The 14,722-nt window shown below is 43.0% G+C and overlaps 1 protein-coding gene across 1 annotated transcript; it reads left to right on the plus strand.

The window, feature by feature from the left end:
• The first annotated feature begins 742 nt into the window (after positions 1–742).
• Positions 743–14,131, plus strand: LOC310773874 (H/ACA ribonucleoprotein complex subunit 2-like protein). Its single transcript, XM_083633867.1, has 4 exons — positions 743–1,042; positions 3,007–3,076; positions 10,897–11,002; positions 13,140–14,131. Exons 1-4 carry the CDS (start codon positions 877–879, stop codon positions 13,263–13,265), a joined length of 468 nt encoding a protein of 155 aa, XP_083489993.1. The 5' UTR covers positions 743–876; the 3' UTR covers positions 13,266–14,131.
• Positions 14,132–14,722: the final 591 nt, after the last annotated feature.

Genomic DNA, 14,722 nt, shown 5'->3' on the forward strand with positions numbered 1-14,722 from the left:
CCGCGGTAGCCTTGCTGCTAGCTCTCCACACAACCACACCAGCTCCCCGCCTAACTTGTCTGACTTCCGCCACCGGCCGCTGGTCACATACACCCCCTTCCCCCTAGGAACAACCCACACATCTCAGTTCCTAGCTGAACACGGAAACACCACATTACCTGTAATTACCTGGATCGCTACAATATCATAGGCTGATCATAGGGTTCCATTGCCGTTGCCACCCAGTGACGCGGTTTGTTTAGCCTACCAAAATGCTGCTCGGCTGATCATAGACATTTTGTAAAATGCTTATAAAAATAGTTGTACTTGTTCAAACCAAACGGTTCAGATATATTTAGAAACAGGAGAGGCCGCATAACATTTCACTCTGACTAAAACGTTAAAAAAAATTCTGGTTTAAAGACAATATTTTTGGTCATTATAAGTTTTGGTCCGCATGCATGAAATGTTCTATGGTCTCTCCCGATTCTAAATATAGCTCCACCGTTTGGTTTGACCAAGTAAATCTATGTTTATAGGCATTTTACGAAATGTCTATGGGAAAATAAATTGCAGAAGAAAATCTCTGGTACAGTGCTGAAGCAGGAAGTGACGTTCACTTTGCCTCTCTATAGATTCTGATCCACACTCCATACCAGTTGGTGGCGGTAATGCACCAATTCGTTGTTTGCCAACCGCCAATACACTTTAAAAAGAAGAAGATAAAACTCCAAAGAAGAAGAAGAAGAAGAAGAAGAAGAAGAAGAAGAAGAAGAAGAAGCACGTGTCTACAGAGAGAGCATGTTGTAGCGAGACATCAGATCAACTTAACTACAGACCACAACTCTCCTTATCAATATATCGATTAATTAGTTTGATCAGACTCACCGATCAGAAATGACCAAAACGAAGAAAGAGAAGGGAGCAGTGGAGGGTGAGGAGGCCGCAGCAGCCGGGGGGACTGAGAGGTCTTACCAGGAGCTGATCGCTAACATCAACCCCATCGCCCAGCCACTGGCCCCCCGCAAGCTCAGCAAGAAGCTCTACAAATGCGTCAAAAAGGGTAAACAGACACGACAATAACAAGAGTCAGTCACAGAGCCTACGCTGTGCTATTCACCAAGCAGCCATTTGTCTGAAATACATTTTACGTTTTGGAGTTGGTTGGCATTGGCCGCTGCCTGCTCATTTAAAGAAAATAGATGTCAGGCAACCCTGTATGCCGAATTGAATACTAGGTACATTTTGTTCGGAATCGGGGTTTAATACAACTTCTACAACGTGTGTAACCAACGTTGACCGATGAGCAAGGTAGCTGATTGCCAGATGTTTGAATGGAGTGGTGTGGTGTTTATGGATGGAGTGGTGTTTACCCCGCTAGCCGGCGCTTCTCGCTCATACTGAGCATTAGCGCCCGGAGAACCACATAACATTTCGCATATACCTCGCGGCTACGTCTTAAAAGATGACTTACCTGAGGCAGAAATTTGAAGTGAAGACCCTATCCGATGCCACATCCTCTTCTAAATGGCGACAGATGTTGCCGGTCCAAGTTGTTGCATAAAATCCACTTTTATGTGTAACTTACCTCCAAAACACTTTTTTTCAGCTTTTAACCAATGACTTTGGGGGTGGTGTGTGAAGAATTCTGGTCAAAATTTCCACATTTGAGACCAAACTGTTACCATTGTACCATTTGTATCATTTTCAGCAGCATAAGTTCCCTCTATGGGTTCAAACCTGCGTTTTTGTGCCCTCAAATGAATGGGAGGATCTAGAGAAATATTCATGGGGTGGCAAAGGAGTGGCATGAAGATTTTAAGGGGTGGCAGAAATATATATTTAATCGCAAATATTCGCATATATCATTATTTGCTTGGAAAAGCCCCAAACTAAAGAAATGTTAACTCAAAAACATTGTATTACTTGTCGTGGTAACTCAGGGACTCCCATTCAAGGACGTTGGAAGTAGTTTTCATGAGGGGGTGCTGATGCCAGAGGAGGGACGCATTCGGCGGCGCCCGATAGAGCGCCGGGGAAAAAATAGATTTAAATTTTTTGTGTATGCCAGATTTAGAGGAATATCTAATTTTTTATTAACATTAATACCATTAGGATTACAGCAACACAGGCAGAAACACTGCACTTATTATTATTATTATTGCACAGAGAGGAAGAGAGTGAGACAATACTGTATGGATACAATCACACTATGCACTTGAACTAGACAGACATGATCATTTAATGATCTTTTAACCAAAGGACAAAGCCACAACAATTATATCATTGTGCACTGTGTGTCTAGCTTCCCAGATGCGTAGGTCAAGTTTTACACAGGATTACACACAGTTATACAGGTCTGAAAGAAGTGTATAGACACGCATACACACACCTGCCAACATTAGGCTGTGAAAAAGAGGACTCCTTTGAGAATGGTTGATACAAATCGATTCCTTAGGTCTTCTAGTTTCATATGATACCAGAAACTTCACTCTGGCTTTAAAACTGAGCCTGCTGCAGCCTCTGAAAGTAAATGTTCCAAATTGTGATATTTCCAAAAGATTGATATATTTCTGAAAATCGGACCAATCCAGCTACTCCTAATGGTTACTGCGTATGTAAAAACTATTTTTAGTAAAAAAAAAATGGGGGTGGCGTAGACTTGCACCATGCTTCCTCCGACACGTGGAGTCGCCAGCCGCTTCTTTTCACCTGACCAGGTCAGGATCACGCTATTCCCACCCGTTCCCTTCCCCCCCGAACAGGCCGACCAGAGGAGGCGCTAGTGCAACAACCAGGACACATACCCCTAATGTGGCTTCCCACCCGCAGACACAGCCAATGGTGCCTGTATGGATGCCCAACCAAGCCGGAGGTAACAACGGGGGCAAACCTGCGACCATCGTGTTGGTAGGCAGGGAATCTACTGCTACACTAACCGGACGCCCTGAAATGAGTTCGTTAAACCATAAATGTAATAACCATTTTGGGTTTGTGTCTTCATGGCTTGGGTCTCCTTCCTTCCAGCCACCAAGCTGAAGCAGATCAGACGTGGAGTGAAAGAGGTTCAGAAGTTCATCAACAAAGGAGAGAAAGGGTGAGTTACCAGCATCTCCCGTGGGTGCTGAGGTTATGGGTGGCCCTGATGATGTCATTGGACGGTTGGGTGTCAGGCTGTGGGGCGTTTTGATAGCGATGGCTGACTGCCATTTGGGATGCGTTCACCCTCACCTCTTCTTCTGTTGCCATGGAGACCACTGTAAATAATCTGCTCCTTATCAACACCAGGGTTCCCGCGGTTCCTTAAAAATTCTTAAAATGTCTTAAATCTAAATCATGTAAAGTAAGGTGTTCGTACGGTCATGGAAAAACCTGGAAAATCATGGAAATTTAAAATACAATTTCCAGGTCATGGAAAAGTTTTGGAAAAAAATAAAATCCCCCAAAGTTTTGAAAAAGTCATGGAAATTTGTTTAATAAATATTTTCATGCCGTTAATTTACGCTGAGTTTAAAATAATTTGCGTGCTTAAAAAAACTGTTACATGTCTGTGAGTGACAGTGCTGCGGGGTAGTTAGTGTGTGTGTGTGTGTGTGTGTGTATTGCTGACAAGGGAAGCCCACGCACGGACAGAACATAGCCCATCCAGTGTTTCCTACAGGATTTTGAGAATTTGTGGTGGGGGACCGCAGACCCCCTAGGGGGGTGCGGGGGCATGCCCCCCGCGAGATTTTTTTAAACATTTTAAAGTAAAATGCATGAATTTGGTGTACTTTGAGAAAGCTTAAGAGCCAAATTAAAAGGCTAGATCTATGAAGAACATGTCATCATTACTGTGCTGTGGGTTTACAATGACAAACTAAATTTCTCCCTATAGGTCAGGGATACTCAACTTGCTTTGCCACTTTCGTGAAATGATAGAAGGCGAGGGGCCAGTTAACACGTTCACTGCCAATGACGTATTAATCCGTCAAAAAAAATCCAACGGTTCACTGCCAATGACGTATTAACACGTTCACTGCCAATGACGTATTAATACGTCAAAAATAATCCAACGGTTGACTGCCAATGACGTATTAATACGTCAAAAAAATGATTTTTTTTTTTTGATCGTGGGATGTGCATCTAACCCTTTTACATCTCTTATATAATTATTGGAGCCACCGAACGTTTACAACCCATTCCACCGAGCCACTAAGTGGCGACAGTGCTCTCCTGACTAGAGGAAGGCTTACCCCGCTCGCCGGACGCTTCTGGCTCATACTGAGCAAAAAGCAGCCATTCTCATGAAAATGGATGGGGGAAAACGCTTTCGTTTTCGCGCTGATTGCTGGCGATGCGGGATTGCAAATTTGCATAATAGATTACAGGTGGAACACACTTTGAAACACGCAGCATAAATATGACCAGAATCGCAAAAGCTTCTCTCAACCAAAACTCCAAGAAGCGAGCGAGTCCATCCAGACTTCCTCAAACAGCGGCCGCGCAGACAGGCAGCAGCAGCAGCAAAGCAGTGAGACTGGTGACAAGCTTGTGATGGCCGCTGCAGCCAAGAAGAACGCCCACGGAGGGAGGAGTTGGAAGCAGAGGGGGGTTTCCTGCTGTTATGGAGGAAATTACTGTTCAAAACTATTGTTTAGATGTCTGACGTCTTACTGATGCCAAAAATGAATGGTTAAAGTGACTGTTCTATCGAATTTCACAAAAAGCTGTTTATCTCTGAATAATTTTTCTGACGCTGAAACCATGCTGTATTCAACTGCTAATGCTTACATAACTACTAACTCTACAAACTAACTCTTTTAGACAGAGAAAGCACACATTCTATTAGTTCTTTTGAGATATTGTGTGTTCACAAAATCTTAGCAGAAAAGAATCCTCGGGTCTTGAAAGATGAGCCAGAATCCTCAAAAAAACCCTCTGGCAGAAGCTAACTACAGTAAAAAAAAAAAACGTCTGGCAGTGAATGTGTTAATACGTCAAAAAAATAAATTTATTTTTTTTGACGGTGGGACGTTGATCTAACCCTTTTACGTCTCCTATACCAATATTGGAGGTATTGAATGTGTATAATCTATTTTACCGACCCACTGAGTGGCGACATGTCTCTCCAGAGTAGGAAGAGGCGAGCCAAAACTGGAGGGAAAAGCGCGAGGAAGCCGTTCTCATAATGTAAAATGGATGGCGAAAACGCTTTCACTTTCGCGCTGACGCACAGCGGTGGCAACGGTGGGGGGTTCCAAGAATAGACTGGATGCACACTTTGAAACACGCACCATAAATAAGCCCAGAATCGCAAGAGCTTCATCAGAGCTCTCAACCAAAACGCCAAGAAACGAGCGAAACCCATCCAGCGAGCCCCATCCAGACTGCCAGGCAGCAGCCAGAGAGCAGCAACTCGTTTGTCACAGACCCGCTGCAGAGCCAAGGAGGGCGGAGGAGAACGCCCACGGAGGGAGGAGTTGGAAGCAGAGGGGGGTTTCCTGCTGTTATGGAGGAAATTACTGTTCAAAACTATTGTTTAGATGTCTGACGTCTTACTGATGCCAAAAATGAATGGTTAAAGTGACTGTTCTATCGAATTTCACAAAAAGCCGTTTATCTCAGAATAAATTTCCAGACGCTGAAACCATGCTGTATTCAACTGCTAATGCTTACATAACTACTAACTCTACAAACTAACTCTTTTAGACAGAGAAAGCACACATTCTATTAGTTCTTTTGAGATATTGTGTGTTCACAAAATCTTAGCAGAAAAGAATCCTCGGGTCTTGAAAGATGAGCCAGAATCCTCAAAAAAAACCTCTGGCAGAACCTACCTACAGTAAAAAAAAAACGGCTGGCAGTGAATGTGTTAATAAACAAACAATATACATTTTTCTGTAGCGGATTGTAGGTTTTTGGGGTGTCAGCCGGAGTTTAGGCTGACAGTGTTGTGCACACCGGATAGTTAGTTAGGTTAAGTTAGTTGGGTTAAGTACATACATAAGTGCCTGGGTAGCGAGCAGATGGCGGTATTTGACAATTTAGCAGCTAAATCATAGATTATTGAAAGATATTCCATATTCCAGACTGAAATGCTATAACAGAAGTATTGGCCAGAATGACATGAACGTTTATTGGACACTTATTCAGCGGATATCTTGCATGTTGCGTTTAGGTGCACTGTAAAAAAAAAAAAAAAAAATTGGGGGTCAACATCTTATTGTGGCGGTCCAAATATTATTGTGGCGGCCCGCCACAAATTCCTTTATGTATGGGAAACACTGCCATCTGTAAACGATGTTTAAACATGTGCAGGCGAACGGAGCCGACACGTCCAGCTTGGCCAAACGCCCCACCTTGTTCAAAGAGCAACAGGTTAGCGAATGTGATCGATAACATAATTACATTCCCTCAAATAAGTCGTGAAATGAGTGTTATTTTGTGACAAGCAAACGTATTTCACCAGTTTGACAAGGAAATGCGCTCAGTACGAGCGCAGACCCTCTGCCAAGTAACGTTATTCATGACGCCGTTTAATAAGTGATCTGGTTGCGAAAATATAAAAGAAATCACATAAACTTAAATATAGGGGACATCGGATCACGGTATATAAGCTTTGATAACACTGATTATTGTACAAGTGGAATCCACTTATAGTGATCACGGTTATAGTGATCAACCACTTATAGTGATCAAAAAGCTTGGTCCTGAATCATTCCTACACATGCTGTTTAAATAATTCGCTTATAGCACATGTGTCAAACTCAAGGCCCGGGGGCCAAATCCAGCCCGGCACCTCATTTTATGTGGCCCGCGAGAGCTAGCAAAGAATAAAAATTTGCACAATACAATTCTCCGCAATACAGCTAAAAATAGCGATTGTTAAATAAAATAAAATTGTAGGCTACTAGTTGTCTGTTTGTCATTGTTTTCCCTATAATTCTGCTTTCAAAGCTAGTTAAGTTATTAATTTAAGTTATTAATTAATTAAGTTATTACTAAAGAACAATAATAATGGATATTGCAATATCGCATTATATTTACAACCGGCCCTTTGAGGACAACCATAATGCTGATGTGGCCCGGGATGAAGTTGAGTTCGACACACCTGGCTTATAGTGATCATTTTGGGCCTTGTCCCACTTGAGAACAATGGGGAAAATGTTTAAAACTACAGTCATTTTATTATTTTTTACTTACAACTAGGGATGCAGCGGTTTCCGGTTTGAAGGTATACCGCAGTTTGAAAAAGTCACAGTATCAAAACCACTATGATTTGCCGTCATACCTTCCCCAAAACAAAGTGCCCAGGTCGCTTGCAGGGTGCAGCTTACGCGGCCCCTCCCCCTGGCTGCATGCCTACCTAGACTAGAGCACAGCAGAGAGGAGCTGGCCCCTCCCCCTGGCTGCATGCCTACCTAGACTAGAGCACAACAGAGAGGAGCTGGCCCCTCCCCCTGGCTGCATGCCTACCTAGACTAGAGCACAGTAGAGAGGAGCTGGCCCCTCCCCCTGGCTGCATGCCTACCTAGACTAGAGCACAGTAGAGAGGAGCTGGGCCCTCCCCCTGGCTGCATGCCTACCTAGACTAGAGCACAGCAGAGAGCAGCCGCAAGGACCCCCCTGAACTTTACCCCATCTAAAAAGACGACGTCGGCTGTATGGGAATATTCTGGCTATTATAAAAACACAGATGGTCCGCACGCACATACTATAAAGGTCCGTGAAACCGTGGTATTTTTGTCCAAGGTTATCATACAGTCAAAAACTCATACCGCTGGATCCCTACTTACAACTGCCAAAAATGAGCCAATGAGATAGGGCAGCGATACTCTGTGTAGAGTTGCGCGATCTTGACCTCAGTGAGATCGTCCAATCGCCACCCTTTGACATCGCCAATGCACGATGTCATTGGCTACTATAATCTATTTCCCTGCATCTCATACTGAGATTAGATAGCTATTACGTTTGGACAGACTGGAATGGATTGCTTTCATCCTCCCGCAGCACTGCATGATGGACAGGTAGGATGATTAATTACAGCCTCCGACTGACATCGGTGCAAAACTACCGTATAACAACTTTTTATTCATCGGTCATTGTGCCTGCCTACATCTAGCCTACATATAACTCTTATGGAGCTGAGCACAGAGTAGTTTTGCATGGCAGGCGGCGCGGCATGTGGAGAATGAGGCGAGAAGACGAGGCTCGGGGGACGGGCGACGGCAGGGAGATTTGTAATTAAAGGTTTTGCTGGCGGCTGGTTGCGGACATCAGAAACATGTTTGAAGGCAGTAGGCTAGTAGCGTTTGTTAATGGTCTGGTCTGAACACACACTCTGCTCAGTCAAACTGCTGCTCTCAGGGAGCAGCCACATGGGGGCGGGGGCGATCGAGATCAGCGAGGGAAAATCAATGGTGATTTCAGCCATTGAGTCGGCAATGTACGATCCGATCGCCAATCGGCATGACCCTAACTCAGTGCATGTCTGTATGAGAGATTGTGGCATCTCTGCCTGTGGAGTGGAGTCCTAACTTACTGAATGGATTTTTAAAGTCAATAACGTTCCTTTACTTTATGAAAATTGCGGAAGCCAACTCGTCTGTTCTAAGAGACTAGTGGTTGTGTAAACAGTTTTTTTTCGCCTCTCAAACATGGCTGCTGCGGTCTTCACAAACGTCCACAGCTTGTTGATAAAGCAGATGCACGGAGCGAAATATGGAATGACTTTGCTTACTGTCAGGGCCCACGGACACAACACAGCCCGTCTGTAAACCATGTTTCAAAACTACAGTTTGCGTGGCGACTCAAACCTCTAACACCATCGTGAAGTTTGCAGACGACACAGCAGTCGTGGGGCTGATCTCGGGGAGCGACGAGACGGCCTACAGAGAGGAGGTGGGGGCCCTGGAACAATGGTGCCAGGACAACCACCTCTCTCTGAACGTCTCCAAGACCAAGGAGATCATTGTAGACTACAGGAGGGGGGGGGGGGGCGCATACCCCCCAATCAGCATCAACGGCACAGTGGTGGAAAGGGTGGACAGCTTCAAGTACCTGGGAGTCAATATCCACCAGGACCTGACTTGGGCCGGCCACACCGCCACTGTTGTCAAAAAGGCCCAACAGCGAATACACGGACTCAAGCGCCTGAAGAAATTTGGGCTAAGGAAAGAAATCCTCAGGGACTTCTACAGAGGCACCATTGAAAGCCTGCTGACTGGCGGCTTCACCACCTGGTACGGGAACTGTACCACCATGGACCGCAGGGCGCTACGGAGAGTGAGACGCGCGGCCCAGCACGTAACAGGATGTGAGTTGCCAGATCTGCATGAACTGTATAAACAGCGGTGCCTCAGGAGGTCCCTGAAGATCATCAAAGACACAAACCATCCCCACAACAGCCTGTTCTCCCTGCTACCCTCAGGGAGAAGATACAGGGTTCCGAAAGCACGCACAAATCGCTTGAGGAACAGTTTCTTCCCGCAGGCCACGAGACTCCTTAACATACACAAATAGTGTAGTAGCCGTACTGTAGCTGCTACCATTACGTATGTCTAATGTTTAATTGTATGTTTAATAAGGAATATGATATTTGCACCTGTATGTCAAATACGCCGAATTTGAGAAAGAAGTTACTCCCGCACACTGTCTCCAAATGCAAATAAAAGTTTAATAGAATAACGTTTCGGTCATCACGACCTTCATCAGATTCATTTTCAAATACGCCGAATTTAAAACGCAGAGTTTAATTGTATGTTTAATAAGGAATATGCTATTTGCACCTGTATGTCAAATACGCCGAATTTAAAATGTTGAATCACGTCTAAAGTAGGCACAAGACATGCGCACCTATGTGCAGTGAATATGCCACTGTCTCTGACTTGTCTTATCACTATACTGCCTTATTGCTTGTTGTGTCTCTTGTTGTTTTTGGACTCATATGCCCTGTTATACTTGTACTATGTTGTAAACGGAGTCCACAGCACAAGAATTTCACACGTGATACTTGTACCATGGAGTGACAATAAAAATCTTGAATCTTGAATCTTGAATCTTGAATCTTGAAAACTACGCAGGCGAACGGAGCAACTTGGCCAAACATCCTGACGTGTTCAAACTTGAGCGTCAGGTTAGCGAATGTGATAGTGACATAATTACTATTACTATTACACAATTACGTTATGGAAAAGCGTGCGTACAGGTGTTCATCTGTCTCATTTGCGTCAGGATTCCCCCCTGCCTGTGTTAGGCTAGTTTGGGTCTCTGTGTCTGTGTTTTTTTTTGTTTACAGTTTATGCTGCAGAGGTCAGGAGGCAATATGCTGTTTCACAAGCTTGTGCAGTATAAGCTCACTCCCCTAAAAGAGCTGATCGTGACATAGCCCCAGAGGTGACCCTACTACTGTACTCTGTATATTATTTATACTCATGCAGTAGTTAGGGTCACATAGCGTTCTCATAGGCAATGGGGGGAAAGGCTGTTCAAAATGCTCTCCTATCAGTCTCCGACGTCCGATTGCAGAACTGAAGATATGATAGTCCTCCTACGGAAGCCAGTAATTTAGCCGGGGCGGTTAAAATTATAACAAATGTTTAAAAGCAGTCTTTCCACAGCCTCAGCCACAGGGGTTATTTGTGCTAACCAGTTGGATAGTCTGCAGTAACACTTTCTCCTTCCCTCTCTCATACACACGCACGTCACGCACGTTGACGCGAGCGGCAGCGTGCAGCCAGGCATGAAGTCAGTGCAAGTTGTGACTGGCGCTTTGCAAAACCGAGCACTTCTTGTGTGAATGGCAAGGCTCCTGATCGATGCTTCCGTGACATCCTGTGTCAGAGACGTTTCTGGTGTGTTCCCGCCATAACGTGTGTGTGTGTGTGTGTGTGTGTGTGTGTGTGTGTGTGTGTGTGTGTGTGTGTGTGTGTGTAGCATTGTGGTGCTGGCAGGCGACACTCTGCCCATAGACGTCTACTGCCACCTACCTGTGATGTGTGAAGACAGGAGTCTGCCGTACGCCTACATCCCATCCAAAGTGGTGAGTCTCCTGTCTGTCTAGGGCTGAACCATTTTGAAAAATATTTCGTGCTTATTTTGACTGACATCTCATGGCATCACTGACATCATGGCAATATTTGCGGTATCAGAGGGAATGATAACTTTTTACATCATCATTAAAAAAAACATTACACTGATTATGGTGTATTTTTGTGGGGATCTGTACCAAACAAACATGTTTTAAGTCTGTATATGATGTGTCGGCCAGGACATCTCTGCAGCATAACATTTCATTTCAAATGGCATTTTGACAGGCATAACTGCACAGGCATCAAGTCAGCCAGAATGTAAAAGTATGTCACCTGCTTTAGGGCTTTCAAAATAAAACCCTTATTGTAACATTGGCATTAATATTAATGTTGAGTAATGCTTTACAGCCACAGTTTCACTCGCAATCTTAACATCACGAGTATTCTGATACAAGGTTTGCTGCTTTGTTCGTTGAAATACCTTTTTCTCATCCAACGTGCATCAATAAGCTATTTACTTTTGTAAAGTAATATTATTTTGAAAGTTTTAACCGGAAGTTTCTCAGCTCATCACGAAAATTGACTGGTGGAGATGCGCTCCCGTTAACGACACGAGACAGACGCACGCTTCTCCACAACACACGCCCGATAAAACTCATTGAAAACGTGGCACTAGTTTACTGACTACACTGTCATCGTTGTCCCATAACGTTAGCCACAGGGAATGTGGAGAACGAATCACTTTATTGCTTCATGGCGATCACTATTTAGCTGCAGCTACGTTATGGTCACTGGTCAGTTCTCACTTTTTGGCAGAACACCGGACCTTGTAATCCGTGGATTTACGTTACTGTAACAGTGATCATAAAGCAGAATGGATTATACCGGACATGTAGGCCTATTGGAAATGAGCCTTCGCTTGTTTCTAGGGGTGTCACAATATATCGTCCCACGAAATTTCGCGATAGTAAAACGTCACGATATGTATCGTTGAGATGAAATCTCATATCGCCAAAAAAAAAAAAAAAATTTTTTTTTTTTTTTTTTTTTCAAAAAATAGACTAAGAAACGTCTTTGTTTGTTGAAGTTCAATGTGTGGAAAGTAGTTCAGTTGAACAAGTCTCTGAAGAGACACATGAGAAGTTATACAGGAGAGAAACCATTCAATTGAGTTTCTGGCAAAACTGTTTACTTGACAGGAAAAACTGAAGATGCATAAAAAATAGATTAAGAAAAGTCTTGTTGTTTGAGTTTGAAGAAAAACTGAAGATGCATAATGAGAATTTATACTGCTGAGAAACCTTTTAGTTCAAAGTAAATCTAAGTGACGTGTAACTCATTCTATTTCAAGATAAGCCTTATCTCCAATCTCATATTTTTTCTAGTTGTTATTGTAATAACAATTTCCCACAACAGCCAGGTTGTTTTGTATTTGTGCATTTCAAATAAAATACTACTTTTCCAGTCATATATTGTCATTATTCAATTAAAAAAAAATATTGTTAAAATCGTATCGTATCGTATCGTTATCGTGAACCCAGTATCGTGATACGTATCGTATCGTGAACTGAGTGTATCGTGACACCCCTACTTGTTTCACAAGTCTGCTCGAACAAAGCGCTAAATGCCATCCAACCACCGGAGATCTGAGGTAGGGACAACAGCTGCAGCTAACGTCACCTAATGGTCCCCCTCCTCACAAAAAGTGCTACAGGTAGTGCTTTTTCCATGCAAAAATGCAAACATGTGTGACCAGCTCCATAGACAGCAGATTACCCCTGCTCCGTCATTACCATAGTAATAGATATTCAAAATTAACTGCTTAACATAGCCAAACTTGGGTTAAGCGTGTGTTTCTACACGGACCCCCAAAGACACCCAACCCCCACAGCGAGTACTCGATTACTCGTTCATAATAGAAGGAGAGTACTCGAGTATTTTAATTGGTTAAAATGCTCAATCCCTACCGTACGTCACACCATTACCCAGCATAATGCTGTGACGTCATTGGAATATTGCCATTATCACAATATGAAATGTTTACGATATGAATATGAATTGTAACAATATATTGTTAGCGATACAATATGGCACACCCCTAATCTAAACATCTGCTTTTCTTGTCGTTCTCTCTTGCTCTCTCTCTAGGATCTGGGTTCATCGGCCGGCTCTAAGAGGCCGACCTGTGTTATCCTGATCAAGCCGCACCAGGAGTACCAGGAGTCCTACGATGAGTGTCTGGAGGAGGTGTCAGGCCTGCCCAAGCCCCTGTGACACAGAAACACACACACACACTCTCTATCTCTCTCTCTCTCTCTCTCTCTCTGACTGTTCTGGAGCATCGAGTTGAACATTGCTCTGGGTTTTTTCCCGGAAGAGGATGTTTTTTGGTTTGCACAAATGCATGCACCAATGGGGCACAATCTAACGGAGAAATGCACAGGCTTTCCAACGATATACAATACATTGCCAATTAGCATTGTACTGTAACAGCAGAGAAATGTTCGGCCAGACACAAATTTCCGAACTTTTTGTGCTAAGTTTTATATTGATACAGAGAAAAATCCTTATGATTATCGCAATATTGATTTCAACCATATCGCCCAGCCCTAAGCTGCAAGGTATATTTGGTCCATGAATCAAAACCTTTAACTCAAACTCAGTAAACCCGGACAACAAAATTGCTTTTCTTTAACCAATTTTAAAGTTCTAAAAGATGTATTATTACTGTACAAGAAAAAACCCTGCGAAGATATAAATCGCAATGGCAATATTCTGTCAAATAATCTTTTCCCCCCAACATCAATCAGCCCTAATGAAGTGAAACCCTTCAAACCTTCAAACCAATAAGCACAAAAGCCTGTTTTATGTTTTCCTATGAGCAATACTTTCAAATCTCATGTGAAGATTGTATGTGGTGCAGCTCTCCTGCTTCCTGCTGTTCAGCCTCCAGACCTCATCATAGGCTCCAGGTCCAAGGAGCCAGATTTCCAGGCATAACGGCTTTCAAAATATGTGTCAGACGTCCATACAGACTAATTTCTCCAGGAACCACCAGTCTTGATGTAAAGCTGCAGAGGGATCAGGAGTTTCTGCTGTTCAGTCCCATATTTTGTTTTATATGAAAGCAATGTACATATTTTTTTTTGATGTTGAAAATTCTTAACAAAAAAAAGTCTTGATTCTGACTTGTTTTTCAATGAAAATAAATGTTAACCTAAGTTGTTTGATTGAAACTTTTATTTGAACATCAGATGAAAACTTCCAACATCTATACCAGGGGTGCCCAAATTCTTTCCCATGAAGGGCCAAAACTCAATCTGGGTGGAGGGCCGAGGGCCAAAAATAAACGTGGAATTACATTAAAATGTATTGTTTTATAGAAAATTAACATTCTAAATCTAAAATAACATTTCAATATAATAATCTACTTTTTATCTGTTTGGTAATTGTAATAATTTGCAATTGGTTATATATATTTAAAAAAAACTGCATTTGTGGGGAGCTAAAACATTGAATCAGTAAACCCCCCGTTAAAAACAGTTGTATTTTCCACCTTTGTAATCAAGAGAGAAATTTGACTTAATTCACAACTTGAAAAATCCTCAAGGTACTTTGAAAATCAGCTTTATTGTCCATCTTTTGTAAACAATTTGCCATGCCAATTTGACAAAAACATGCAATATCCTGGTTGCTAATGTGGTTCCTCCTCTGGTCGTTAAGGGTGCCTG

The sequence above is a fragment of the Poromitra crassiceps genome, assembly GCF_964638095.1.
Source record: "Poromitra crassiceps genome assembly, chromosome: 1".
Taxonomy (NCBI): Eukaryota; Metazoa; Chordata; class Actinopteri; order Beryciformes; family Melamphaidae; genus Poromitra; species Poromitra crassiceps.